The sequence below is a fragment of the Bos taurus genome, chromosome 26 (genome assembly GCF_002263795.3).
Source record: "Bos taurus isolate L1 Dominette 01449 registration number 42190680 breed Hereford chromosome 26, ARS-UCD2.0, whole genome shotgun sequence".
NCBI lineage: Eukaryota > Metazoa > Chordata > Mammalia > Artiodactyla > Bovidae > Bos > Bos taurus.
The window spans coordinates 44,036,781-44,064,355 of NC_037353.1; the positions used below are offsets into that span (position 1 = coordinate 44,036,781).

A 27,575-nucleotide genomic window follows, 5' to 3' on the forward strand; every position below is an offset into this window, starting at 1 on the left:
CAACGCCCCTGTCCTTGCAGGACCTCAGGCTGCAAGTCCCTCCAGTCGCAGCCGTCCAAGGAGCTTTCAGGACGGTCCGGGAAGCCCTTCCCATGGGGTCGCAGCGCTCCCTGCCGGGGACGCACAAGCGCCCCTCACTGGTCCTGTTGACCACGATGCTCTTCAGAGCTCCCCATCCCGGGCACGGGAGTTGATTCTCCCTGCACTGAACTGAAAGCGGCTCCAGAGGGGTGCAAGCGATTCACAGAGACCCCCGGGTAGGCGAGAGAGGTCTGAACCGGGGCCCTCAAGCAGCAGCGACCCTCTCTGCAGGGAGTAGCCGTGGGAGATTTGTGTCTACGCTTACAACTTTCCTACAAGGAGCACAGTTAATAATAAAAATGAAACAACTTTTGCCAAAGTTCACTGCATTCGGCGCGCGGTTGAGAGGCTCCGGGCCAGGCCGTGGTCCCCGGGCTTTCTGCACCGCCCGTCCGCTCCCGGCTCTGCAGCGCGAGGTCCCTTGCCCACCCGCCTCTCCGGGCACAAGCCAGGCTCCGGCCTGCGGAACGCCCACATCCCTACCCGGCTACTGCGCACGCGCGGCTGCCGGCTCGGCTAGCCGACCCCGGAACCAAAGCCTTGCAGACAGCGCCCCCTGCCGTCCCCAGGCGCCCTGTGCCCAGGAGCGGATCCCGCCAAACCCGACTCCTCCTTAGGCTGAGATGACTGGATCTTGCTGGATCTTGGAGGTGAGGGGACACCTCTCCAAAGCCCTGTCCTCCACCCAGAGCCCGAAGTCCCTTCTCTGCGCCCCAGGAACTGACTTTGGCGGAAACTAAGTGACTATTGTTGTTGTTCAGTCACTAAGTCATGTCTGACTCTTTGAGACCCCACTGGACAGCTGAAGCTGAAACTCCCAATACTTTGGCCACCACTCATTTGAAAAGACCCTGATGCCGGGAAAGATTGAAGGCGGGAGAAGGGGATGACAGAGGATGAGATGGTTGGATGGCATCACCGACTCAATGGGCATGAGTTTGAGTAAACTACAGGAGTTGGTGATCGACAGGGAAGCCTGGTGTGCTGAAGTCCATGGGGTCACAAAGAGTTGGACACAACTGAGCGACTGAATTGAATTGAACTCAAGTGACTGTTGTTGTTCAGTCACTAAGTAGTATCCGACTCTTTGAGACCCCGTGGACTGTGCTATGCCAGGCTTCCCTGTCTTTCACTATCTCCCAGTTTGCTCAGATTCATGTCCATTCAGCCGGCGATGCTATTCTAACCATCTCATCTTCTGCCACCCTCTTCTCATTTTGCCTTCAGTCTTTCCCAGCATCAGGGTCTTTCTCACGAGCCAGCTCTTCGCATCAGGTGGCCAAAGTATTGGAGCTTCATCAGTCTTTCCAATGAGTATTCAGGGTTGATTTCCTTTAGGACTGATTAATCTCCTTGCAGTCCAAAGGACTTTCAAGAGTCTTCTTCAGCACCACACTTTGAAAGCATCCATTCTTTGGCGCTCAGCCTTCTTTCTGGTCCAACTCTCACATCCTTACATGACTACTGGAAAAACCCAATACAGGGAATGCACAAAGTGTGGTGGCTGTCAGACTGACCCTGTTTGAAATCTTCTGCCTGGAGGTCACAAACCTCGGCTCTACAAGGCGGTCTGAGGGACCACTTGAACCCAGAGCTCAATGGTTGAAGGTTCAGGTCACCTGGGGTAGTCCCAGGCCCCACCTCCAGACACCAACTCAGGCAGGACCACTCTGTAAGAAATACTGGCTTAATTTGACCCCCTCATTTTATGAAGGACAGGCAGGTAGTAATTTGCCTAAGATCACAGCTCCTTGGATGGCTGTGCAAAACGGAAGCTCTGGCAACACAGCTACCACCTGTACCTCCATCCCCCAGTTAGAGAAACCAGGAAGTTGTCACCAGGTTCAGTCCCAGTTCGGCCACCACTGCTGTGTGCACTACAGCAGGTCCCTCCCACTCTCCGCATCGCCCAGCTCTGTGCTGCAGCACAGATCGGCGGGCAAAGTTCCCTCTGTGATTCCAGAATCCTCACAGCAGAAGCACACTTCCATCCAGGTTTGAGCTCCTAGATCACCATGTGAGATCCTGCGGCTTTGTGTGCTCTTTTCATGACTATTTATAAACTACTCCCAGGAGTCATTACTTCCAGATCATTAATAAGTAGTTAGGCCCTTAGCGGGCTTCCCTGAGAGCTCAGTTGGTAAAGAACCCACCTGCAATGCAGGAGACCCTGGTTCAATTCCTGGGTCAGGAAGATCTGCTGGAGAAGGGATAGGCTACCCACTCCAGTACCCTTGGGCTTCCCTTGTGGCTCAGCTGGTAAAGAATCTGCCTGCAATATGGGGGACCTGGGTTCGATCCCTGGGTTGGGAAGATCCCCTGGAGAAGGGGAAGGCTACCCACTCCAGTGTTCTGGCCTGGAGAATTCCATGGACTGTATAGTTCATGGGGTTGCAAAGAGTCAGACACGACTGAGCGACTTTCACTTTCACTTTAGGCCCTTCAGTTCAGTTCAGTTGCTCAGTCGTGTCCAACTCTTTGCGACCCCATGAATCACAGCACGCCAGGCCTCCCTGTCCATCACCAACTCCTGGAGTATACCCAAACTCATGTCCATTGAGTCAGTGATGCCATCTAACCATCTCATCCTCTGTCATCCCCTTCTCCACCTGCCTTCAATCTTTCCCGGCATCAGGGTCTTTTCAAATGAGTCAGCTCTTGGCAGCAGGTGGCCAAAGTACTGGAGTTTCAGCTTCAGCATCAGTTCTTCCAATGAATATTCAGGACTGATCTCCTTTAGGATGGACTGGTTGGATCCATCCTTTAGGCCCTTAGAAACCCCTAAATCAAAGTGCTTTGTGATAAAAAGAAGACAGAAGAGACTGGCAGAACTTACTAGCATCCCTCACTTCCCACTGCAGAGGGGAAGATGTACCCCGATGGTCTGCGGGGAAGCCACCAAGATCAGAAGGCACTCCGGCCAGCCATGGCCCATTTATTCAGGACCCAGAGTCATAAACAGTCCTGCTGAACAGGAGGCTCTGAGCCAGGTTCTGCCTTACTCCCATTCATTTTAGCTGCCATCTGCTCTGCACTTAAGTATTGTGATACAAATTATAAAAACCGTATTAGCTCTGATATTTCATTAACGACTTGAGGGACTGGACCAAGGCATGGGGGAGAAATCTCATTTCCATGGTAATCAAAATAAAGGCTGGGAGCTAATAACACTCCTCTGAACCATTAGACAGGCACTGAACAGTAGAGTAAGGCCTGAAATATATTTTAAAGGGTTTTTCCTAAAGGGACTAAGCTGCTTTTGTGTATCTATTATTTATTTAAATAGCTCCTGCTAGTATTTTTAAGAATCCATCCCCCAAGTTAGAAACTAATTGACATGCTTTCCATACACCTGGGGCCTCTCAGCCATCCTCCAGAGCCAAATGGAGGAGCTGGCCCCTGTGCCCCCAGCCACGCGGGCACCTGGACTATCTCCTGCCTCCCTGCAGAAGTCTGGTCCAGCCCACCCAGGACTCCAGGGCTCCGCGTCTTACTATTCCAATGACCCAAGGCAAGTTTGTCTCTCTAAGCCTGGGTTTTCTCATCCGTAAAATAATGGGGGTGTTAGCACTTGTGATGAAACCTATCACATTTGGAATAGCACCTAGCACATGCTGTCTAATAAATGTTATTTCTTGGAACCACTGCCTCTCCTCTCCACACTGTACTTAATATTTTTCAAATAACTGTACTTGTAACTTGTTATTTAGTCACTAAGTCGTGTCTGACTCTTTTGTGACCCCATGGCCTGTAGCCCGCCAGGCTCCTCTGTCGGTGGGATTTCCCAGGCAAGACAACTGGAATGGCTTACCATTTTCTACTCCAGGGGATCTTCCCCACCCAAGGATTGAACCCCTGTACTTGTAGCAGGGAAGAACAAATCTGACCCCATACTGGATCTGTTTCTTTTACCTTAAACTCTATATTCTATTGCTTTTGCTGCAAGTTAAGAATGTTGTCTAGAGCCTGAGATATACAGGATAGCTCACTGTCAAGGCTCTGATCTTTAAAAGTCTAAAGGTCAGACTGTAGACAAAACTTTCCATTCATACAGAGATAAAAAGTTGTAGAAAAGAGAAGAACATGTGTCTTGTTGGGGCTTTACAGCAAGAGCAAAGGATTCCGATACCAAGAAGTTTGCAACAACAACCACACTCCCTCCCCTTTTGGTATAGTTCAGTTCAGTTGCTCAGTCCTATCTGACTCTTTGCAACCCCATAGACTACAGCACACCAGGCCTCTCTGTCCATCACCAACTCCCGGAGGTGGCTCAAACTCATGCCCATCCCATCGGTGATGCCATCCAACCATCTCATCCTATCGTCCCCTTCTCCTCCCACCTTCAATCTTTCCCAGCATCAGGGTCTTTTCAAATGAGTCACTTCTTCGCATCAGGTGGCCAAAGTATTGGAGTTTCAGCTTCAGCATCAGTCCTTCCAATGAATATTCAGGACTGATTTCCTTTAGGATTGACTAGTTTGATCTCCTTGCTGTCCAAGGGACTCTCAAGAGTCTTTTCCAACCCCACAGTTCAAAAGCATCAGTTCTTCAGTGCTCAGCTTTCTTTATGGTCCAGCTCTCACATTCATACATGACAACTGGAAAAAACCATAGCTTTGACTAGATGGACCTTTGTTGGCAAAGTAATGTCTCTGCTTTTTAATATGCTGTCTAGGTTGGTCATAGCTTTTCTTCCAAGGAGCAAGTGTCTTAATTTCATGGCTGCAGTCAGCATCTGCAGTGATTTTGGAGTCCAAGAAAATAAAGTCTGTCATTCTTTCCATTGTTTCCCCATCTATCTGCCATGAAGTGATGGGACCAGATGCCATGATCTTCGTTTTTCGAATGTTGAATTTTAAGCCAGCTTTTTTACTTTCCTCTTTCACTTTCATCAAGAGGCTCTTCAGTTCCTCCCCCAGATTCTAGCTTCTTTTATACAAAAAGGGAAGGAGAAGCAAGATGCTTCTTTGGGACTCTACTCCATCATCTTCTTGGTCTGCTGGCTTTCCAAATAAAGTCACCATTCCTGGCCCAACAACTCATCTCTCATTTGTCAGCTTGCAATGCAGTGAGCAGTACAATCTTGGACTAAACATACTAAAAAGCCCCATAAGGTCAAGGATCATGTTCATCTTTTTCACCAGCAGGCTCTAGTGTAGTCCCAGTGCCTGGCATGGTAAGTTGAATGAATGACACCCTGCTTTACAATCAATAATCACTCATGCCTCCACATTCAATACCCATTTTGTAAAGGCTGCACACTAGACTCCACTGGGGAGCATTTAACAGACAGATGTCTAGGCCTTATCCCCAGAGATTGTGATGGAATTGATTTGAGGTGGGGCCTGAACATTGACATCAATTCTTAAGCACTCCAGGTGACCTCAATAGGCAGCCAGTGTGAGAAGCAGAGATCTAACCCTACCGGTGGTCCCCGAAAGGTGGTCCATTCCTGTTGGGAGGAGGCTAGGGTCTTTAAACTCCCAGTGCCTGAAACATACTGTAATTTCACCTTTGTAATTCTGCTTCATCCAGGGGAAATCAGACATCTTGTCCCAATCTCAGTTCGTGTGTGCAATGATTAATTTAGATGCAAGTGAAAGTCGACTATTTGCGACCCCATGGACTATACAGTCCATGGAATTCTCCAGACCAGAATACTGGAGTGGGTAGCCTTCCCCTTCTCCGGGGGATCTTCCCAACCCAGGGATCAAACCCAGGTCTCCCACATTGCAGGCGTATTCTTTACCAGCTGAGCCACAAGGGAAGCCCAAGAATACTGGAGTGGGTAGCCTATCCCTTCTCCAGAGGATGTGCAGGTGGATTCTGAGGTATCAGGGAAGCCCGAATTTAGATGAGGCATCCTAAAAGGTCAGGATCCAAAGAACACTACATTGTCGGGGTTTGGGGCTGAATTATTTCCCCCTTCCCACACACACTCCCATGGTGAAGTACTAATCCCTAGAACCTCAGAATGTGACTGCATTCAGAGATTAAGTCTTTAAAGTGACAATTAAGTTAAAATGAGGTCATTAGGGTGGACCTTAATCCAATGTGAAAATTTAAGTGTCAGTTGCCCAGTCTCATCTGACTCTTTGAGACCCCATGGACTGTGTAGCCCTCCGGGTTCCTCTTTCCATGGAATTCTCTGGTCAGCAACACTGGAGTGGGCAGCCATTCCCTCCTCCAGGGGATCTTCCCAACTCAGGGATCTCCAGCATTGCAAGCAGATTCTTTAACCATCTGAGCCACCGGGGAAACCTTCATCAAACCGTTAAGACTCTCAAAGAATTCAGCAGGAAGTTTGCTGTTTTGTTAAATTCACCTTGCATTTAGGCCTTTTCGATGGGTGAGAACTGCTGAATGCATCTTACTCTTGATCATGATCTTATGCCTCAAGGCAGCATCAGCACCTCCATCTACTGGGAGCTTACAGGAGAGGCAGAATCTCACTGAATCAGAATCTGCAGTTAGGTGAGATTCCTAAAGCAAGTTCTCAGCCCTGAGGGCACACAGAGTCACCTGGGGACCTTTAAAGTTACTGAGGCCTGCGTGCAGCCCGAGATTCCAGCCTGGGGTAAGGCCTGAGAAACCCTGGTGCTTTTGATGTGCACAAGGGGATCTAATTGGAAGCAGGGAAAGTGAAAGTGAAGTCGCTCAAAGTGTCCGACTCTTTGGGCCCCATGGACTGTAGCCTACCAGGCTCCTCTATCCATGGGATTTTCCAGGCAAGAATACTGGAGTGGGTTTCCATTTCCTTCTCCAGGGGATCTTCCAGACCCAGGGATCAAACCCAGGTCTCCCGCATTCCGCATTGTAGGCAGACAATGAGCCACCATCTGACCAACCAGGGAAGTCCGACTGGAAGCAACACCAACCTTAATAACCCCAGTCTTACAATCCCAACCAGGGTTGAGAAGTAGCAGCCTCTGACTGGTTTAGGAGGACCCCTACTTCAGTTTGCTATGTGTCTTATATAGACTGCAGGGGGCCAGGCAGGTCTAAGCCAGAACCTCCCAGGCAGACCAGTAAATACTGCCGTTGGTATGAGCAGACGCTCCAGTAACCCCTGGCTCAGATTTGATCTCTAACTTCCAAGCTGCTAAGAGGTGACTTGTTAGCTTCTTGGGGGGGAGGGAGGGGGTGCAGGGAGCAATGTGTCACTACCAATGACAAGGTGTTCCCTTTGACACAAGGACTCACCCCTAAGGAGCTACTCCACTGAGGCACTCATACACAAGATGCAAAGTGGCCACAGTCAGTTTAAGAGTGAAAAACTCATCACAATGTCACACCATCCTGCTGTACGCCTTAGATCTTTACACAGTGACCTCTGATGTATTAAATAAAACTATTAAAATTACGTTCCACTTCTAAAAGACAAAAAAGTAAACGACTGAAGAATAACCAAGATGTTTTCTGCTACGGAATTCTAACATACCCATTGAAGATAAAATACTATCGTCACAGAGTGTGAACGTAAAATTCATGTTTTCTGATACAAAATTATAATATATCCACTTAAGATAAAATACTATGGTCATAGAGTGTGAAAATAAAAATTCATGCTTTGTGGCAAGACAAGAACAATTTAAACAGATCCTCTCTGCCCTCCTGGCCCCTCTGTCCCCTCTACTGTGCACTGTGTCTCAGTTAAGCAGCAACCAAACCTGCCCATTGGCAGAAGTACCTGCTCAACCACAAAGAGCAACACTTTCCAGCACCAGGAGGACAACTCCTTTAAGACAACATTCCTTCCTTTTTTTTTCTGGTCATGCCACTCGGCTTCCTGGAACCCGTGCCCCTTGCAGTGGAAGGGCAGAGTCTTAAATCACTGGACGGCCAGGAGTCCTACATTCCTTCTTAATCTTGTAAGGGCCAAGATGACCCATGACCGCTAACTCGCCCGATTGTGTAAGCTGTCAATAATGCGTCATCAAGTCTCAAAAAACTTATGCAAAACTGTGTTTTGACTTCTAATGGGAGGAACAGTTCTCGGGGCCTTCTGAGAGGCTGTTCCCAGGTTATAATTCTCAGTTTGGCTCAAATAAATTTTTCCATTTCTTTCTTAGATCAACTCAAAGAGAACAAGATAAACTTAAAACTACCGACATAGAAAAACATCCAAAATACCCCGCACAGGTAAAAAAATAAATAAAGTTACACAACAGCATGCATAGCAAGGATACTTTAATAGAAATGGCAAGGACTAGTTTACACATGGGAAAAGAGCGGTTATTTTGAAAGCAGAGAAGGAGTACTGAAAGAAACTTTCTTTTTATAATTTGTCTTTTTCTAGAGATTACCAAACAAACTGAAATGTTCTTAGAGAACACAAGAAACGAAGCAAATAAAAACATTCTCAGAGAGCTTAAAATGTGAGGTTAACTGATAACACTGCAGTAACCGCACACTGGTCCCTAACATAGACATTTGAGACATGAGATTTAAAGATACACTGAAAACAAACACTTTTTACAAATTATATGGAACACTTAAAACATAATCTAGGAATATTGGACATTAATTCTTAATTCAAAGTAATGACATTCACAGAATACGTCTTGGTGCCAGCCAATATGGAGTTGACTTGTGTCAGCTTAATCATTCACCTTGCTAAAATTCAATGATTATGATTCAGCTTTATAAGGTTAAGCAAGTCTTCCAGGTAATACTAATAAAACTTTCTCAAACACAAACATTTGTACCAGCAAGGAAATTATTAAAAAGTATATAAATTATGTTCAGGGGCTTGATTAAAAGGCTGTCTATATAGAAAGGCACCTCACCTTAGAAAGAATACAAGCACAAAAACACTTAATCGAATATAAGATGCGGGACATTCTCTTAGTTATGTTACACAGCAAACTGCATGTCTGTAAAAGTCATTCTGTTATACATGAACTGAAAAACATATATATATATATATATATTTTTTTTTTTTAAAGCCCTTGACATGGAGGAGTGAAATATGCCTGCATTAAGCACAGAAACTCAGAGCTTTATGAACTGCATGTCTCCAGCTGGCTCCCAGGCGCCACTGAAAACTGTCACCACCCTCAGAAAGACAGGATGGTCTTGTTAATGATCTCCACCGCCTCTAGAATCTCATCCTCCTTGATCACAAGCGGGGGCGCAAACCTAATGATGTCGCCGTGGGTTGGCTTGGCCAGAAGTCCATTATCTCGCAGTCGCAGACACACCTTCCAAGCATCACAATCTAGTAAAGAAAACCATCCAGAGTATGCTGATCAATGATAAGGAGCCTGCAGGGGTGGGGCCGGCCTGGCAAAAACGGAATTCCCAGTACCCACTCAAGAAAAGCAGCTCTGAGTTACAAGCTTGCTTTTGGCTCCTACTCTTAAAAATGAAGTTACTTTTCAGCAATGGTTTGAATGGTATGATCAGATATGGGTTTTGTTGGGTTTTTGACCTAGCAAAAAAAACATGCTAAGGCAGATGTAATTAATTATACGAGGAAAGTGAAAGTGAAGTCACTCAGTTGTGTCCGACTCTTTGCGACCCCATGGACTGTGGCCTATCAGGCTCCTCCGTCCATGGGATTTTCCAGGCAAGAGTGTGGAGAGGATTGCCATTTCCTTCTCCAGGGGATCTTCCCGACCCAGGAATCGAACCCCGTCTCCCGAATTGCAGGTAGACGCTTTACCGTCTGAGCCACCAGGGAAGCCCATTATATGAGGAACCAATGCATAAAAGAACTAAGGTATGATACAGATAACTAACAGGCACAGAATAAGCAACATTCAAACCCAGTGACCATTACACGTTTCTAACCTGGATTTGCCTCCTAAGCTGGTAGAACTAGACTTTCAGGATCCTCAAAACCCTGATTCCAACAAAAAACACCGAAGGGGCGACGGCCAGTGCCTGAGCCCCGCTCTAGACCCATCAAATCAGAGTCTGTGCAGTGAGGCTAGGCTTGGATTAATTTGTTAAAAAGCTCCCCAGGTGATTCTAAAATGCACTCAAGGTTAAAACCATTGCTTTGAAAAGGAAGGGTTATGGCAAGAAAATCCAACCAGGAACTCTTATGGGTTACAAATGATGTGTTAAACATCAAATGCTCAGTTAAGTGGCAGCTGGGGTTATTTTTATTACCAACATCACCGTTATCATTCTTATTATTACTGCTGCTCCTACTTATCGCTGCTGATCTGCAAAGCGAAGGAGGAAAGGAGAGGAGAGAGGAAACTGCAAAGCGCTCTGTGCTGTCTTCCTAACAGAAACCAAACTGAACTCTCCAAGTACTGTATAAATAACCTAGGGCGGAATAACAAATGACTTGAAGGAATACATAGGTGAAATTAGTCAAATGTGCCTTCTTGTAGGAAACAGCTATATTTCTAAGACCATTAATATAAATCAGGTAATAAGAGTACTGCATGCGTATGTGCTAAGTTGCCTCAGTCATGTCCTGACTCTTTGCGACCCCATGGACTATAGCCCACCAGGCTCCCCCATCTGTGGGATTTTCTAGGCAAGAATACTGGAGTGGGTTGCCATTTCCTTCTCCAGGGGATCTTCCCAACCTGGAGATCAAACCCGGGTCTCCTGCATTGTGGGCAGACGCTTTACCATCTGAGCCACCAAGGAATCCCTCTCCTATAAGAATAGTACCTTGTAAAATATTTTGTCTCCATACCTTTGGTTTCTCTGATAACAATAGCATTTAGTAATCCTTTTCCTCTTACAGTCGTTACAACATCAGAAGGCAGCTTCATGAGTTCATTTCTCAAGATGATACCCATTTTCTCTGCATTTTCAGCAAGGTTTTCTTCTTCCAAAACCTATGTTTCAAGAAAAATTACACATATATTAAAGACTGCCTTTTTCATGTTGCTCTTTGGAAGGGAATGTGAACTACAAGCAAAGGAAGAAGAGGATCAGATAAAGACCAAAGTAACTTAACTTTCACTTCTATTTTTCAAAGCCTATACCAGTTTGATTTCTCATCACGTAACAGACACTTACTCAGACAGAGCCTTGCTTTATTCAAAAACCCATCATTAATCTGATTCTGTGGCAAAATGAAGATTAAATTTGTTTAATGCAACTGATAAATTTTCTTCTTAGGTAAATAAATCAATGGGCTGAACACATTTTTTAACTGCAATAGAATTTCTTTTGGCTTCTTTTTCCTCCTAAAAAGTCCATCCTCGGAGATTACATAACAATTTTATGCCTTTTGTAGGCATTTGAGGAATAAGTCTGAAAGCGTTCAAATCCCCACTTTAACAACAATAAGAAACCACGTGGGCTAAGCCAGAGGCTTCACAGGCCAGCCTGGCCACAAAGGGAAAGCTCTAGGTGGACAGGCCAGGACCTGCGGGCCCAAAGCCCTGGGAGACTGCAAACTTGGAAAGCCTACGCAATCCTTCTCTATACTTCATGTTCTGTAATACACTGCAATCTTGTAACATTTCTTATTACACCAGTGAGCTTGGACTTAAAAGTCACTTCAGCACCACCTCCAGGATACTGGCTACCATATAGTTCAGTTCAGTCGCTCAGTCGTGTCTGACTCTTTGCGACCCCATGGACTGCAGCATGCCTCCCTGTCCATCACCAACTCTCGGAATTCACTCAAACTCATGTTCATTGAGTCAGTGATGCCATCCAACCCTCTCATCCCCTGTTGTCCCCTTCTCCTCCCGCCTTCAATCTTTCCCAGCATCAGGGTCTTTTTCAGTGAGTCAATTCTTCGCATCAGGTGGCCAGAGTACTGAAGTTTCAGCTTCAGCAATGGTCCTTCCAATGAACATTCAGGACTGATTTCCCTTAGGATGGCCTGGTTGGCTCTCCTGAGAGCTGCCATCAGGTTTTACCTCCAGGGCTGCGATAGCCACTCGGCAGCCCAGCGGATTGCCTCCATACGTAGAACCATGTTCCCCTGGCTTAATGGTCAGCATTATTTCATCATCACACAACACTGCGGACACCTAAAAGACAGAAGAGAATTAAGCACGGACCAAGTCTCTTCTCAGATGAACCACTCTTATTCTTATAGAAACAGATATTTATGAAGCAGATATTAAATCTGACATGAAGCTTCAACCAACAAGAGCCACGCATCAGCCTCCTTAAACACTGTGACAGAACGATGACCGCCCTAACTCGTTCCAAGCACGCTGGGCATGGTTCAGTGGTGCAGAGTAATATTCTGGAACTAAAAGAAAGCTATTTCTGCAATGATATAATTTAGAATTCTTTCCACTCTCAGGGTGAAATGTTTTAATTGCTTAGAAAATAATGTTCTGCACTAAACATTCAGAGCCCTTTAATCCATACCAATTGCTGGCTCTGAACGGCAAACCCAAGAAAAGAATTAACAATTAAATGTCAATTTTTTCCAATCTCTGCATTAATCAGTCAATGGTTTTAAACAATTAGTATGTTTCTAAACTATGGGAAAAAAGCACAGACGTCTACAGCAGTACTCTGGAGATAAAATGGTTCCATCCAAAATAAACGCAGTGAAGCAAACCCAAGGTACACTCAATTCTCCAGTTAAACTAAGTGGGGTTAACCATGGAACTCTGAAATGTTTTTATCACACGTATTCCAGGTGACCTATGTATATAAACCACACTGAGTAAAACCAAACTCCCAGAAAGGCACAGTCAGTCATGTAAAAATATCTCAGGGATTCATGAGAAGAGGGAAAATACAGAGAGTGGTTGAGCATTCAACTTACGGGGTATAAACCACCAGAAAGTGCCTTTCCTAGAAGGACAATATCAGGTCGGACATTTTCGTGGTCAATAGCCAGCCATCTCCCAGTTCTGGCCAAGCCTGTCTGGATTTCATCAGCAATAAACAGAACCTATTGGAAAACAACAAAATAACATAAATGAAAATAGCATATGAAAATAATCAATTATTTCCATAGCGAAATACTTATCTTTATTTTACTCTTTCTTGCACAAATCTGTCATTCTGACATCCCCTCAGATTTGCGAAAGCATTCTAATTACCCACATGACTTCAATAGTGCGGGACACACAGTCATCTGTCAGGCCACCCTGCCCCACAGGGCACTGTCCTACATGGTGGAAGGGCGGGTATGCAAAGTGAGGGTTTTGCGGGGGGGTTCTGAATAGAACTACTCTCTGGGAACAGATTTCTAATTTATTTCTCAACCATTTGTTAATATGTACTTCTTATTACTATTTACTAGTTTGGTGAAAGAAGAGGGGGAGAGAGCTTAAATTCTGGAGCAAAGGGATACGACAAAGGCTTTGAGAAGAAGCCAAGCACAGGCTGCTGGGGCAGAGAGGAAGGAGCCGGGCTGAGGGTCCACCAGGGCCCGGCCAGTAAAGTCAGCTTCTCTGCAGCCTGCTGCTAGAAAGTTCTATCAGCCCTAGAAAGTTGGGAGGCTCTTAGAATGAAGCCTCCTTCTAGTCGAAAGGTGATGCAGTCTCTGAGCTTATCCTATCGGCCAAACCCTAAGTGAGGCAGGCAAGTGCGCGGCCTTGACCTGGTGCTGGGTGCAGAGCTCGCGGACGCCCACGAGGTAGCCTGGATCCGGAACAACAACGCCCGCTTCACCCTGGATTGGTTCCACCATGAACGCGGCAACGTTTGGGTCCTGAAGCGCACGCTATGGAAACAGCACGAGTATGTTCTTAGTAACTTCCTTTCAAATCTATGGAAATCTGAAGTCACACAACGCACGTGTTTTCCCGTAAGAGTAAGTGTGCAAATTAAGTTTTCACACTAACTTATATTCTGACTTCCAAGCACAACTTTTCTGACAATCAATTACAATCAAAAAGCTCCAAATACCTCAGCTTTAAGCTACTCCATCCTGTATTTTCTAATACAATACTCAAATGTACTGCAAATAAGAACTAGTGAAAATGGCCTTTTAAAACGCCATTAAATAGATACATTAAAAGTGCATCTTTTTATTTTAGAAGTCTTCCACTTCATAATTTTAAAAAGCTGGCTGAAAACTCACTAATTTTGTGTATTAAAGTAATTAACAGGTAATATTCAAGTTAATACTTATGTAGGAGACAAATCTAACGGTTAGTTGGCAGTTAGGATTAGGCCATGGAACCTGGTTTCCACATGTTAGCAACTAACTGACCATTACAGAGAACCGTGTGAATCCCAGCCCGACTTAAACATAAGTTATGAGATGTATGACTCTCGGTACAATCAGATGTCTGTTTTCAATTCATACACTGCACAAATGCAGGTTCTATGTACTATGAGCTAAAGCACCGTGATACCAGGTGAAGTACCTCAAGGGCAGGCAGATCATTATACGGAATGATTTCAAAACCCGGCATAAATGGTCCAAAACCATCGTAACTGGTTGGGTCAGTGGAGCTGGAGATAGCAGACAATGTCCTACCCCAGAAGTTCCCAGCTAGAAAGAAGAAACAAACAGTCATTTTTTTCAAACAAACCCCCCAATTTAATTTCACAGTTCCCCAAAAATACTCCAGAAAGCTTTCTGTTTTCCTGGCCACGACGCACTACTTGTGGGGTCCGAGTTCCTGGACGGCTCTACTGAGGCTCCCAACTGTAACACATAGCATAGGCCCTGAGGAGAGAGATTTGTCTTTTCTTTCAATAATCCCAAACCCTAAAAACTGAAGCATTCAATACGTGTTTTTCTAGAGACAGTTTTTCTAGACACATTTATGATAGTGACATGAAAAAACAACTATCCTTCATACAGAATCTGTACTTCTCCTTTTAAAAATCCAACACTACAGGCTAACTATTCTACAGAATGAGTTTTATATTTCATTTGGATAAAATATCCTCAGGCAGTCTGAAAACTTTCAATTTGCCTTCCGTGGTGTTATAAGCTATTATGCGCTAGAAGACAAACGTTGACCTTTATTCAGGAACAATTTTTACCCATTAATTTGTTTTAGTAATCTGAAGACTGATTAATAATGTCAGGCACTGCTCTAGGTGTTGGGGACAGAATGATGGCTGGCAAGCTCCCTGCCCTTAAGGAGCTTCTGTGCTCTTAGGGAAGACACACCACGACAGAACCGGTGAAGCAAATGCACAAGGTGACGTCAATGTGGTTAAATTCAAGAAAAGAAACAAACTAGAGTAAGAGAGGCTTGGAGTTTCTCCCGCTTTAAAAAAAAATATCTTCTCACCCTCAATGCCAGCAGCAACTCAATTAACCCAGTGCTGAATTATGCTTTTGAACTGCGGTGTTGGAGAAGACTCTTGAGAATCCCTTGGACTACAAGGAGATCCAACCAGTCCATCCTAACGGAGACCAGTCCTGGGTGTTCACTGGAAGGACTGATGCTGAAGCTGAAACTCCAATACTTTGGCCACCTCATGCGAAGAGGTGACTCATCTGAAAAGACCCTGATGCTGAGAAAGACTGAGGGCAGGAGGAGAAGGAGACGATACGATGAGATGGTTGGATGACATCACTGACTCAATGGACAGGAGTTTGAGTAACTCTGGGAGTTGATGACGGACAGGGAGGCCTGGCATGCTGCGGTCCATGGGGTTACAAAGAGTCAGACATGACTAAGTGACTGAACTGAAGTGAATTATTATTCCAAGTTGGCTTCATAGCATCCTTCAGTACAACCCCTGCAGAGCCTCTTTCAGCTATGAGTAATCCCTGCTTGGCTTGTCCACAAGCAACAGCATTATTGATTCTGCCCAGGCTTGTTTAAGATAAAGTGTGCCAATAGCCTACTTGCTCTCCGCCATGGGCCTCAGCAGGCTCACGCCCTGCAGCTTACCCTGCTGAATAAGGGATTGCAGCTGGGGCACAGTCCTCTGTCTCTTCCTACTGACTTCTCTCAATGCCTGGGAGAAACATCTTTGTGCCCTGTGCTAATATGAGAGAGACCGGACACAGTCTGTAAGGAGGAAAGTCACCAGAAAGGCCATTTTTGTTTGCAAGAGACAGTTATGTTGCCTTACAACTAAAGGCACGAAATTCCAAAATGGCAGATCAGAGAGCTGGGCAGGGACTTTCTTCCTCAGAAACAGGAATTGGTCACTGCCCCCTCCCCAGACACCAAACTTTGGCTGGCCATCAGATGAACTCTAGATTCTACTGTATTATGGGCTTTATAATTTAGCTATGTGTGTTCACAAGCAAAGTATTTCATGATTTCAACCATCACAAGAAAGAATCTCAGCCGTGTGCAGTGACAAATTTCTCCATAGATGTTTTTAAAAATTAAAATCAAAGTTTTAGAAAAGAAAAAGTCAGAACCTATCCCAAAGTCAGACTAAATCAATAATCTAAATTAACTGTTGGTCTCCCTACTCAGTATAAGTCATTCCTCTTAACCATTCGCAGAAATATATCAGGGGCAATGCCAGCCCTCCTCGTCCAACAGCTTTTAACAACACGGCACAATAATATCTCATAGTGTTTGAGATACACTAGGTTCAAACTTCCTATCATGCCTAGGACATGACCCTACATGAACATAACCCAACCTCAAAACCTCACAAAACTGCTGCAACATTTTTGTATGATGCTTGCATCAACAAAACTGTCTCATTAACCAGAAAACTGCTATGGAAAAAATCAGATAAGCAGATGGGAAATAAATCACACGGTCACTCACTCTAGGGAGGGAGGGATAGGGAGTTATAGGAGCATCCAAAAAATACTTGGAAATGAGCCGAAGAAAAGGAAATCTCTCAATTTTTATGCAACATTCAATGTATCATGCATGGCTAAGTCACTTCAGTCATGTCTGACTCTTTGAGACTCTGTGGACTGTAGCCCACCAGGCTCCTGTGCCCATGCCATTTCCTTCTCCAGGGGATCTTCCCAACCCAGGACGGGAAACTGCCGTCTCTTAGGCCTCTTGCATTAGCAGGCGGGTTCTTTACCACTAGTACCACCTGGGAAGCCTCGATATTACATATGTGAGACAAATACATTTGCAATATCTCATCTAAGTTAATAGTAACTAACAATTTTACGTTTCAATCACAGCAGTTAACACTGAATTTTACATACCTGCAAAAACAATCTTTGCTTTGTATTTCGGGATCCCCTTGACAGTATACCCCCATTTACGAGCAAGCTTGCAAGCAGTCTCTCCAGCCTCCACTCCTACCCAAGAGAACATTTTAAAATATCAGTTTCAAAAAATGTTTTAAATTACCAGAAAACAACAAGATTTTCTTGGCTATTTTAACCAAAAAAAAAAAAAAAGGAAATGTTTTACCTGTATTCATAGGAAGAACTTTGTGGTAGTTGAAAAGTTTAGTAACATACTCTTCATATTCACCAAGCACGTTATTGTAGAAAGCCCTAGATGTTAAGGTCAACTTGTCCACTTGACTTTTCAAAGCATCCACAATCTTTGGATGACAATGCCCCTGGTTGACAGCACTGTAAGCACTCAGAAAGTCAAAATATTTTCTGCCTTCAACATCCCATACGTAAATGCCTAAAACATAAGGAAAATAATTTTAGAAAAATCACTAAATTACATAACCTTCAAAGATTAAGACTGCTAGCCAGCCCTCTGAATACCTACGTATGGACCTCCAGTTAACAGAGAATTGTGGTTAAGGCATATTTTTACTCAAGCATGATAAACTTTGGTTTATATGGAATTATATTTTATCTGTCCAGCATCAATTTACACATTTACTAAAAAACAGCAGTAACATGAAAAGATTTTATAAACTCTAGAGTAAAACCTTTATTCCTAGAAACCTGTTTATCATTTAAGGCTGAATTTTTTTTTTTTTTCCTTCATTTTTCTTCTTTGCCGTGCCACGAGGTTTGTGGCATTCTCAGTTCCCTGACCAGGGATTAAATCCAGGTCACGTCAGAGAAGCCCAAAATCCTAATCACTAGGCCACCAGAGAACTCCTAAAGTTGGAATTTAAAGGAAGTTACACAAAACATAAAAATTGCGATTAATTGACTGTAAAAACCAACAAAATGAAAACAAATACTTCCAAATCAAGTAAGGATCTACTATCCAGAACTCCTACAACTCAACAAGGTATACAAGCCAATTAGAAACCGGCAAATGGAACTGCCTGGCAGTCCCGTGGTTACGACTCCACACTTCCACTGCCAAGAGCCCCAGGTTCCCTCCCTGGTGGAGGAACTCAGATCCCACACGCTGCGTAGCACGGCCAAAAAAAGAGAAGGTAAAGATCTTGAATGGACATTTCTCCAAACAGGATAAACAAATGACCAACCAGCACATGAAAAGATGCTGTCATGAGTCATTAGAGAAAAACGCAAACCAAAACCGCAGTGGTAGCACTTAGTACCACTGGGGTGGCTATCACTTCTTAAAAAGGAAAACGAGAATTGGCAAGGATGTGTAGAAACTGAAACTCGTATATGTAACTAATTGGAATGTAAAGTGGTGCAAGAGCTGTTGAAAACAGCTTGGGGGTTCCTCACATGTTAAAGTGAAACATAAAATACCGTATGACCCCACAACCGAACGCCTCGAAGCGGAAGACAGGTGTTCAAACAGAAATGTGTTATTTGAAATAGCCAAAAGGAGAAATAACCCAAATGTCCATCAACTGATTAAAGGACACACATGTGCTATCTCCGTAAAATGGAGAACTTAATTCAACCAGAAATAGCAATGCATCCTAACTCGTGCTACAACGTGGAAGAACCTTGAAAACATGGGGCCACGTGAAACAGGGCACATGTTGTCTGTCCCCGTCTACACGAAACATCTAGAACAGGCAAGTCTGTAGCAACAAAAAGCAGATGAGTAGCTGCCAGGTTCTAGGGGAGGAAGCAGTGGGGAGTGTGGCACTTCCTTTGGGGATGATGAAAAATGTTCTAGAACAAGGTAGCGGTGACAGTTGGACAACATTATAAATGTGCTCACTGCCACTGAATTAAACACTGGTTAAAACGGTAAATTTTATGCTATGTACATTTTATAACAATTTTTTAAGCTGACCATAGATATTAAAATGTATTAGGTACTCACCTAATTTCTGCCATGTACTTAACATACTTAAAGGTGCTTTTGTCCTTTATCTCATCAAAAACCCTCTATGAGCACCATCCTTACACTACAGAGGTTAAGAAGTAGATGTTTAGATTATAACTAGCCCAAGCTGGCATGCATGCAACCAGGACTTGAACCCAGTCAGATTCTAGAGTGCATGCTCTGCTACTGTAGGTAAAGAACATTTTTACAAATCGGTAAAATATAAACCTAGATTTTCATCTGTTCAGAAGGAGCTCTATTTATTACAGTACTGGTCCCAAATCCAAAAAACATATAGGCAAATGACTATTAGCTTCTGGCCCAGAGCTAAGTAATAAACTTCGGCTCGATTTGATAATGGCTGTTATTTCAAAATATGGATTAAATCACCATTTGGCAACAATCAGTAATCATTTATTCAGACAAGAATCATTAACGGATGCTAAAAGTGGGAGTAAAAGGTTTTTACACCTTACCAGTCATCCCCAAATGGATGTTCATGCTAAAAATTATTGGCCTGTACTCTGCAAAAATATCAAGGTCAAGAAACCAAATACTGAGGAATTATTCTGGATTAGACTAAACAGCCCTGAAAACCGAATGCAACCCATGGTGCGACATTTTCTTTTGCTACACAGGACAAGCGAGACCTGAATCAGGCCTGCAGATTAGAGAGCAGTGCTGTGCCACTGTGAATTTCCTGATTTTGATAATTACACTTTGTTATGTAAGACAGTCTTTGTGTTTCAGAAAAGGCACAAATATTTGGGGGTAAAGACGCATGTCTGCAACTTCCTCTCAAACGGTTCAAGGGAAAAAAATGTATGTGTGTTTCTGGACAAAGATGATTATGCAAGTGCAATTAAAAAAAAAAAAAAAGGACTTGGGAAATCTGGGTGAAGAGCAACAAAAGAGAAATTCTAGTGCCACTGTGGCAGCTTTTTACACCAAAATACAAGTTAAAGGGGAAAAAAGCGATAACAATATTATAGTACTTTACTCGTGTATTATACATTCCCTCCTGGCAAGTCCATCATGACCTTGCATTCCCCACAGCACCTAACACAGCAAGCATCAGAGACTCAATAGATGTTGAATTAATCATGCCTGCAGTACAGAAATTAAATGCCTCTAGAATGGGGAGGGAGGAGGGAGGAGGGTTCAGGATGGGGAACACGTGCATACCTGTGGCGGATTCATTTTGATATTTGGCAAAACTAATACAATTATGTAAAATTTAAAAATAAAATAAAATTAGAAAAAAAAAAATGCCTCTAGAAAAATGCACAGTGAGAAAATATAATAGCAAGTTTTACAAAAAGGTAAAGCAAAGAATCGGGGGTGGTGCAAAGGGTGAAAACATACCCTTCCCTCTCTCCAGGGCTACAGGTAAAGGATGGTAGTTGTGGGCACCATATTTAGATTCCCGTTCAAAAATGTAATCAGAGGACGGAGGGCCTTGAACGGTTTTTTTAGTTGCAACAGATGTAGCAGAAGCCACTGAAGAATGAACTCCACGACCAAGGCCAGCAACAGTCTGCAAACGCGCTAGTTTGGAAAGCATGATGTCCTTCAAGTGGGAATATCACCGACCTGTCCAAAGAAAAGAGAAGGCATAAAGAATAAGACACTTCGCAGGGTGGGTAGATGTCTACTCATCAACTATATACTTGGAGCGCTCACCAAAGAATCAGGAAGGTAAGAGAGAACGGAGGTCTTAACTGCAAAGGGAAAACAACATTTAAAAATTGTATAAAAAATTTTTAATTGAAAAAATAAAATGAAAAAAACAACAACACACAAAAGAGAACTAACCCCTGACTCCTGCCTTTGGGAACTTGAAGGGCAACGGGGCAAACAGGTGGACACACAAGTAAATCAACTCCAAAGGACGGACGCAAGCACAAAGCGCTCGAGGCTAGACGTCCAGGAGAGCAGGGAAGAACCATGCAAAGTAGACGCTTTTACTTTTCCCCAAACACCCTTCTGCACCACCTGACAAGCTCGAGGCAGTCAGGCAAGGCTGAACAGCACAGGCTGAACCACCATTCGAAAGGTATTTATGCGGGGGTGTGAGAGCCCAAAGGCAGAAACCAAACGAGAGATGCCGGCTGCCCTGGGGTGGGGGCGGGGAGGGCGGGGAGGCCAGAGATCATGGGGGCAGGGACAGAGGCTACGGCAACTACTTTGCATATCAACTTGGTCCTCCTGCAAGCAGTGAGGAAATCAGGGAAGAATTTGGTTTCCACAAAGGGACCAGAGACCATCCTAAAGTAAAAGTAAGAGCGGTGGGGTGGAAAAGTGATTCCTTAGGGGAAGGCAATGGCACCCCACTCCAGTACTCTTGCCTGGAAAATCCCATGGATGGAGGAGCCTGGTGGGCTGCAGTCCATGGGGTCACTAGGAGTCGGACACGACTGAGCGACTTCACTTTCACTTTTCATTTTCATGCATTGGAGAAGGAAATGGCAACCCACTCCAGTGTTCTTGCCTGGAGAATCCCAGGGACGGGGAGCCTGGTGGGCTGCCGTCTATGGGGTCGCACAGAGTCGGACACGACTGAAGCGACTTAGCAGCAGCAGGGGAAGGGAAGGGCTTTCTAAGTTTAGTGCAGGAAAGACAAGAAACTACAAAAGGTAAAATCTTCGGGACTTCCCAGGCGGTAGAGTGGTTAAAAACACTCCAGTGGTTAAAACCCCACGCTCCCAATACAGGGATTCAGGGGGCGTGGGACTGATCCCTGCTCGGGGAACTAAGATTCCACACGCTTCGTGGCATGACCAAAAAAAAGGTAAAATCTTATTATTTAGCCACAATTATCTAAAACGTCTCTGGGTTAAAATAATCACAAACAAAGATGGGGGCGCAAGTTTTGCAATTTCTAACAAATAGCCTTTGAAGAGCTTTTACATTGAGAGGAACAGACCAAAAACACAGCAGAACAATGTATGAGAGGAAAGGTTACAGCTCCCAGAAGAAACCGGCTACTCTGTTAGGATGATCGCTTCTGTGAAATTAACCCCCCTCACAAAAAGCTTCACCACAAAAGCAGCTGAAGGAGAAAAAGGCAACGAGGAACTAAAGCACCTCAAACTACAAGCTGAGAAGTTGAGTAATAAGTCCTAAATATCACGAGCAAACTGGCATTTACTAAGCATCTATTTATATATTCCAATGTCATCACTGCTCTCACCCCCCAGCACCAGCCCTAAAACCAGCCCCCACCAGCTGCAGCCCACTCTGTAGCCACCTGTATCATTAACAGTCACAACAAGTCACGACAAGCCACGACGCACAGACTGAGCGGGAGTACAGACTAAAGTAACTAAGAATAACAACAAGGAAATTGGAGACAATCCAGAACAATCATGGCAGGGGAGGGGGGCATGCTTTTTAAAGATACATTTCAAGATTAATGGAAAGTTGCCAACACTAGGCATACTTTATATGCCTATGCTTTTATAAAATGACCAGTTAACTCACATTTCAAGAGAAGTCTATTAATGACAAGTCAGGCCATGCAAATCTCCAGCATTCAGTTGGAGCTGCCCAATTAGCAAAAGCTAATACTTGGAACTTGGCTTACTTTGCTTTCAACTTGGCACTAGCCATTAAATCCGGTATGTTCAGGAATGTGCTAAAAGAAAATCCAGCACTTTGTGTGCCAAGACTCACCAACTAGCCTGTCCTCCCACAGCTGAGATTACAACAAGGATTTTTAACCCGAGATCCCGGGACGTCTTCAGAAGGTCCAATGACTCCTGAAATAAAATGCAGAATTATAAGCATAAGTGCATCTCTTTTTTTTTTTTTTTTTTGAAGGAAAATATCCCTAATTTCTAGCAGATCTTATTTCAAAGAAATACATGTTAACAACAATAAAAAAAGTATATAAGAATCATTCATGGGAGATAGCCATTAGCAAAAAAAGCAAAAATTCTAGTTATACTAGACAGAAATTCCCTAAAATGCTAAGTCTAAAACATTGATTTTTAGCTCTATTGCTTGAGTAGACACTCAGAATTAGTGCTCTGTTTGACCAACTAAAAAGTTAAAACGAGGTACTTTTCTAGTTTGGTGGTAAGACTGTGCTCCCAATGCAGGAGGCCTGGGTTTGACCCCAGGTCATGTAGCCATAGGCTACAACACGAGTTTGCAGGCCGAAACTAAGAGCAACACGTTGACTTTTGCCTTGATCAAATTAACAAAAAAACAAACAGTGCTACTTAGATATACTTTTAACTGAAACACTTTCTGAAAAGAACTGCAACTAGAATAAAAGCCTTAGAAGTGTTGTGCTCTTAGACCACTAATTTCACTCTCAAGATTAGATCCTAAAGCAACACTCAGGAATGTGGTGAAACATTCATTAATGAAAGACGTTCAACGATACGAGAATAGTTCAACATAATCGCATAATAGCATATTGCTATTTAAAATAATCAGTTTTCGATGACATGGAGATGTTTTATGACATGTTTAAGTGAAAAAAAATACAATCACATACACAGTTTCAACTCTACAAAAAATATACCCAAGGATGTTCAGGATGGTTACCTTTCCACTGTTCTATATTTTCCACGTTTTCTAATGATCAAGAATTACATTTATAAGGACTTCCCTGGTGGTCCGGTGGCTAAGACTTTGCCCTCCCAATGCAGGGGGCATGGGTTCGATCCCTGGTCAGGGAACAAAGATTACTGCATGCTGCACAGATAGGGCCCCCCAAAAAAGGCAGAAAGCACTCCCCCCGCCAAAAAAGAGGTGCTTGCTAAGTCACTTCAGTTGTGTCCAACTCTTTGCCACCCCATGAACTGTAGCCCCACCAGGCTTCTCTGTCCATGGGATTCTCCAGGCAAGAATACTGGAATGGGTTGCCGTGCCCTCCTCCAGGGGATCTTCCCAACCAAGGGATTGAACGCACATCTCCTGTGTTATCAGGCGGGTTCTCTACCACTAGGACCACCTGAGAAGCCGGGTGTGTGTGTCTGTGTACTGGGCAGGGGGTATTAAAAAAAACACTAAAACCTCTCTAAGCAGGAACACTGTGAGAAAGGAATCTTTGAAATTATATAAATTGAACATTTTCCTTTTATACAAGTCATTTGTTCAGCTCATTTGCAAAAGAAATGGGACAAAACATCCATTTACATGCCAAGTTCATAACTACAACTTACTAACAGTAACATCCAAAACATTACTAATACTCATGCTTGTTTTTAAAGATGAACTCTGAATATTTAATTCAACTGGTAAAAGTCCCGCTGTTCAATGCATTAAATGTACTAGGATCCTGTAAGCACATTTCTATTAAAAAGCCTTCTGTGTTCAAGTTACTGTGCTTGGCACAACATAAGAAATATTAGAGGAGAGTTAAGATGGGCTTAAAAATAGCCAGCATCAACAATTTCCTCTTCCAAAAAGGCTTGGAAAACCAGAAGAGTAGACCATAAGGTCCTCAGAGTTTGAAAATCAGGACTTAAAATTCTAGCTTGGGCTATTAAGAGTAACTTTATTTGGATGATTTTGTCCATTTTTTTTAGCTTCAATGTCCCCACTTGCAAAATGAAGTTGAAGCCACTCAAGACCATTACTGAGGATTACATGAGATAACGTTAAAGCATCAAACTTAGCACAAAATGACCAATTATTAATAGTTCCTTCTTGCCTTAAATTAACAAGGAAATTAGTTAATCTCTGCAACATTAAAAAAAAAAGTCAAATCTTTTTTAAAACTGGAGCTCTTTTCTTCTACAAGTTTGTTTCTATTGACAAAAAATAAGGAACACAAGAAAATTACCTGAAATTCCATACTTCTGTGATAATCACTAACGTTTTTATCTTGTTTCTATGAATAAATACTATACATCTTAGCTCCCTTTCACACTTCCCTACTGAATTTACCACATCAGACCTTCCCTGACTCCCAGGACCTCTGCACAGATTTTTGTCACACATTCTAACACCTCAAGACACTTGTTTTCATGCCTGTCCACCTGAAAAGACAGTACTCCTTTCATGCCTGTACTCCTTAAAAAGACAGTAACTATGTCTTAAAATTCACTCTGCATCCCCAGAACCTAGCCCAGGTTTGGGCATTCCTTATCTGTCAAATGAATGAGGTCATTCCTAAACAGACTTAAGAGGGAATCAAGACAGACAAATAGCAAGGCCCTCCAGGAGACAGTCAAATCACTGACTCCTAGAGGATGGAGCAGAGTCTAAGAGGAGGCTAGTATGACATCACCAAGAAAAATCTTTTCATCAAGAGTTCTCTTCATTAGATCAGCTCACTCCAAGCTGTGCATTTAACCTAGGCTCCTAGAGAAGAGGACAAAGAGTTATTGACAACAAAAATTTTAATACTGAATATTTTCAGTAAAACACGTAATTAACAAGGTCCTTCTTAAAGCTATTATTAGACCAATCCAATCCATCCTATCTACACTAGAACATACCTAAAATAGAATTCCATAAAAGGCTGCATTCTGAAGAGTTCTAGGAGAAGGAAATGGCAACCCACTCCAGCGTTCTTGCCTGGAGACTCCCAGGGACAGGGGAGCCTGGTGGGCTACCGTCTGTGGGGTCGCACTGAGTTGGACATGACTGAAGCGACTTAGCAGCAGCATGAAGTACTATTTTTTAAGATCATTATGAAAGGAAAACCAGCATGAATTCATCAGAAAGCCACTTAAAATATTCCACCTGAGGAAGAGTTTGGTTTTACTACTTTTGCCAAATATTTACTTTTCTTGAGGCAACCATTCACAAATACAGTCCTTTTTGGAAAGTTCAGCCAACAAAAGTTTAGGGTTTTGTTGGTTGTTTTTTTTTTACGTAATCTGGCTCAGAGTCAACTCAAGTGCGTCACTGGCAAACACCTTAAGCTGTTACTACTGAAAATGTACTGGCACAGTTAGGTCACACCCTCCACACACCTCCAAAATCCACTCACCACTAACTTTAAATGTGGATTACACCCATCCCTGGGAACTCAGTAAAGGGCGTAAACTATGCCCACAAGTTACTGTAATAGAGGAGGAGTATGGGTGGAAATAAAAATACAGCCTCTTTGAGGGGGAAAAAAAAAGTCTTTTTCAGAATTTTTACCATTCCAAGTTATACTGGGTCTTTTGGGAAGCAGATGGAAAACTAATCTTGAGCACCACGAAAAACTGCAAACCCAAAACAGTAACCTTTACTATTTAAACCTCACTAAAAGATTTTACTTTCCCACCAGGCTGTTACAGTCAGGAACTAGATTTTCTTAAGACAGAACCAGGATATTCTAATGAAAGAAGCTTATTGTTCCCAGTGGATTAAGATGAAGAGCGCGTATTACATATCTAAAGAACAGTTCCAGGTTCCAATGGAGAAAACAAGTTTCCCTATAGAAACTCTTAGAACTCCGAAGAAGAGACTGAGAACCGAGAAGGAAGTAATTTCTTAAAGCCACTTCATTCCAAAGTCACTTCTCCTTCCCCCCGCTTAATTTATCACCTTATCAGAGGTGAAAGCTGAACCTCAAGAAGGTAAGAAATACGGTAACAGAGGGAGGAGACTAGGTCACTGAGTACAGGTGTCCCACTCAATTCAACCAGAATGTATTAAATGCTCAGCACCGTTGACGAAGAAACTCGAACGACGACGTCTTCGTGCTCAAAGTCCTGTGGAGCCCAACCCCTTGACATCACGTAGTTAACCTGAACGCTACGGTAAGGCTCTACCTGCCTGATGACTTATTTGAACAAAGGCTGGAGGAGAAAAGGAGATAGCTTATGGGAGGGGAGGAGATGGGCAGGTAGCTACAGGGGCCCCCAGAGCTGCCCGGGTGGGCTCGGACCCCTTCTCAATAAGAGTCGGGGCGCCCCACTCTTGTAGGCAAAACTCCATGGGTTTACCGAGCAGTCCCGCGTATCCAGAATGCGACCCGCCCCGCGCGCCGGCACCCTAAAGGGCCTCCTTCCGGAAACCCCCAAGGCGCCCGAGAGGCTCCAGGCCAAGGCCCAGGGACCCTGGGCCGCCTGGTGCCCCGGCGCGGGCTGGGGGATACTGCAGGCCGGGGAGGGCGGGGGCGGAGCGCCGGGCAGCCCGGCTCCGCCCGCTCTGGCAGGCGGAGGTGCCACATCCACAGCCTCCCTCTCTGTCCTCCTGTCTCCGGGCCGGGATGCGCCGCGCCCTGCCCGCCCGGATTGCGCGCGGGCCGGCGGCTCTCCGGGCCACTCCCCTCCCCGCGCCCCAGATCACCCGGGAGTCCGGGGCCCGCTGCGCAAAGCCGCTGCGCAGGCAGAGCCTGCCCTTCGGGTGGAGGCCCAGCGCGCCCCCTCCGCGCGCTCCCCGCAACCTGGGACCCGAGCCGCTCACGCCCGCCTCGCCCCGCCCCGCCCCGCCCCGCCGCGGCCCGGGGCGCCCGGCCCCTGCCCAAGCTCCGGCCCGGGCCCCGCGGCCCCCCGCACGGATACCTGGCGGCACTTCCAAGACCAGCCCGGGGACACGCGGCGTCCAAGGATCAGCTGC

At 44.4% G+C, this 27,575-nt stretch overlaps 1 protein-coding gene and 1 long non-coding RNA gene across 2 annotated transcripts; one reads left to right on the forward strand and one right to left on the reverse strand.

Moving 5' to 3' along the window:
* Positions 1–29: 29 nt before the first annotated feature.
* Positions 30–8,587, forward strand: LOC132343976 (uncharacterized). The gene is made up of 2 exons (XR_009493024.1): positions 30–731; positions 8,154–8,587. It is a non-coding gene; the product is annotated as an uncharacterized lncRNA (long non-coding RNA).
* Positions 8,255–27,575, reverse strand: OAT (ornithine aminotransferase). Its single transcript, NM_001034240.1, is given in 11 exon segments — positions 8,255–9,301; positions 10,745–10,889; positions 11,928–12,041; positions 12,797–12,925; positions 13,580–13,702; positions 14,352–14,479; positions 17,087–17,182; positions 17,298–17,522; positions 20,424–20,651; positions 22,734–22,819; positions 27,521–27,575. Coding segments are annotated over 9 exon segments (1,320 nt in total). The 5' UTR covers positions 20,623–20,651; positions 22,734–22,819; positions 27,521–27,575; the 3' UTR covers positions 8,255–9,140.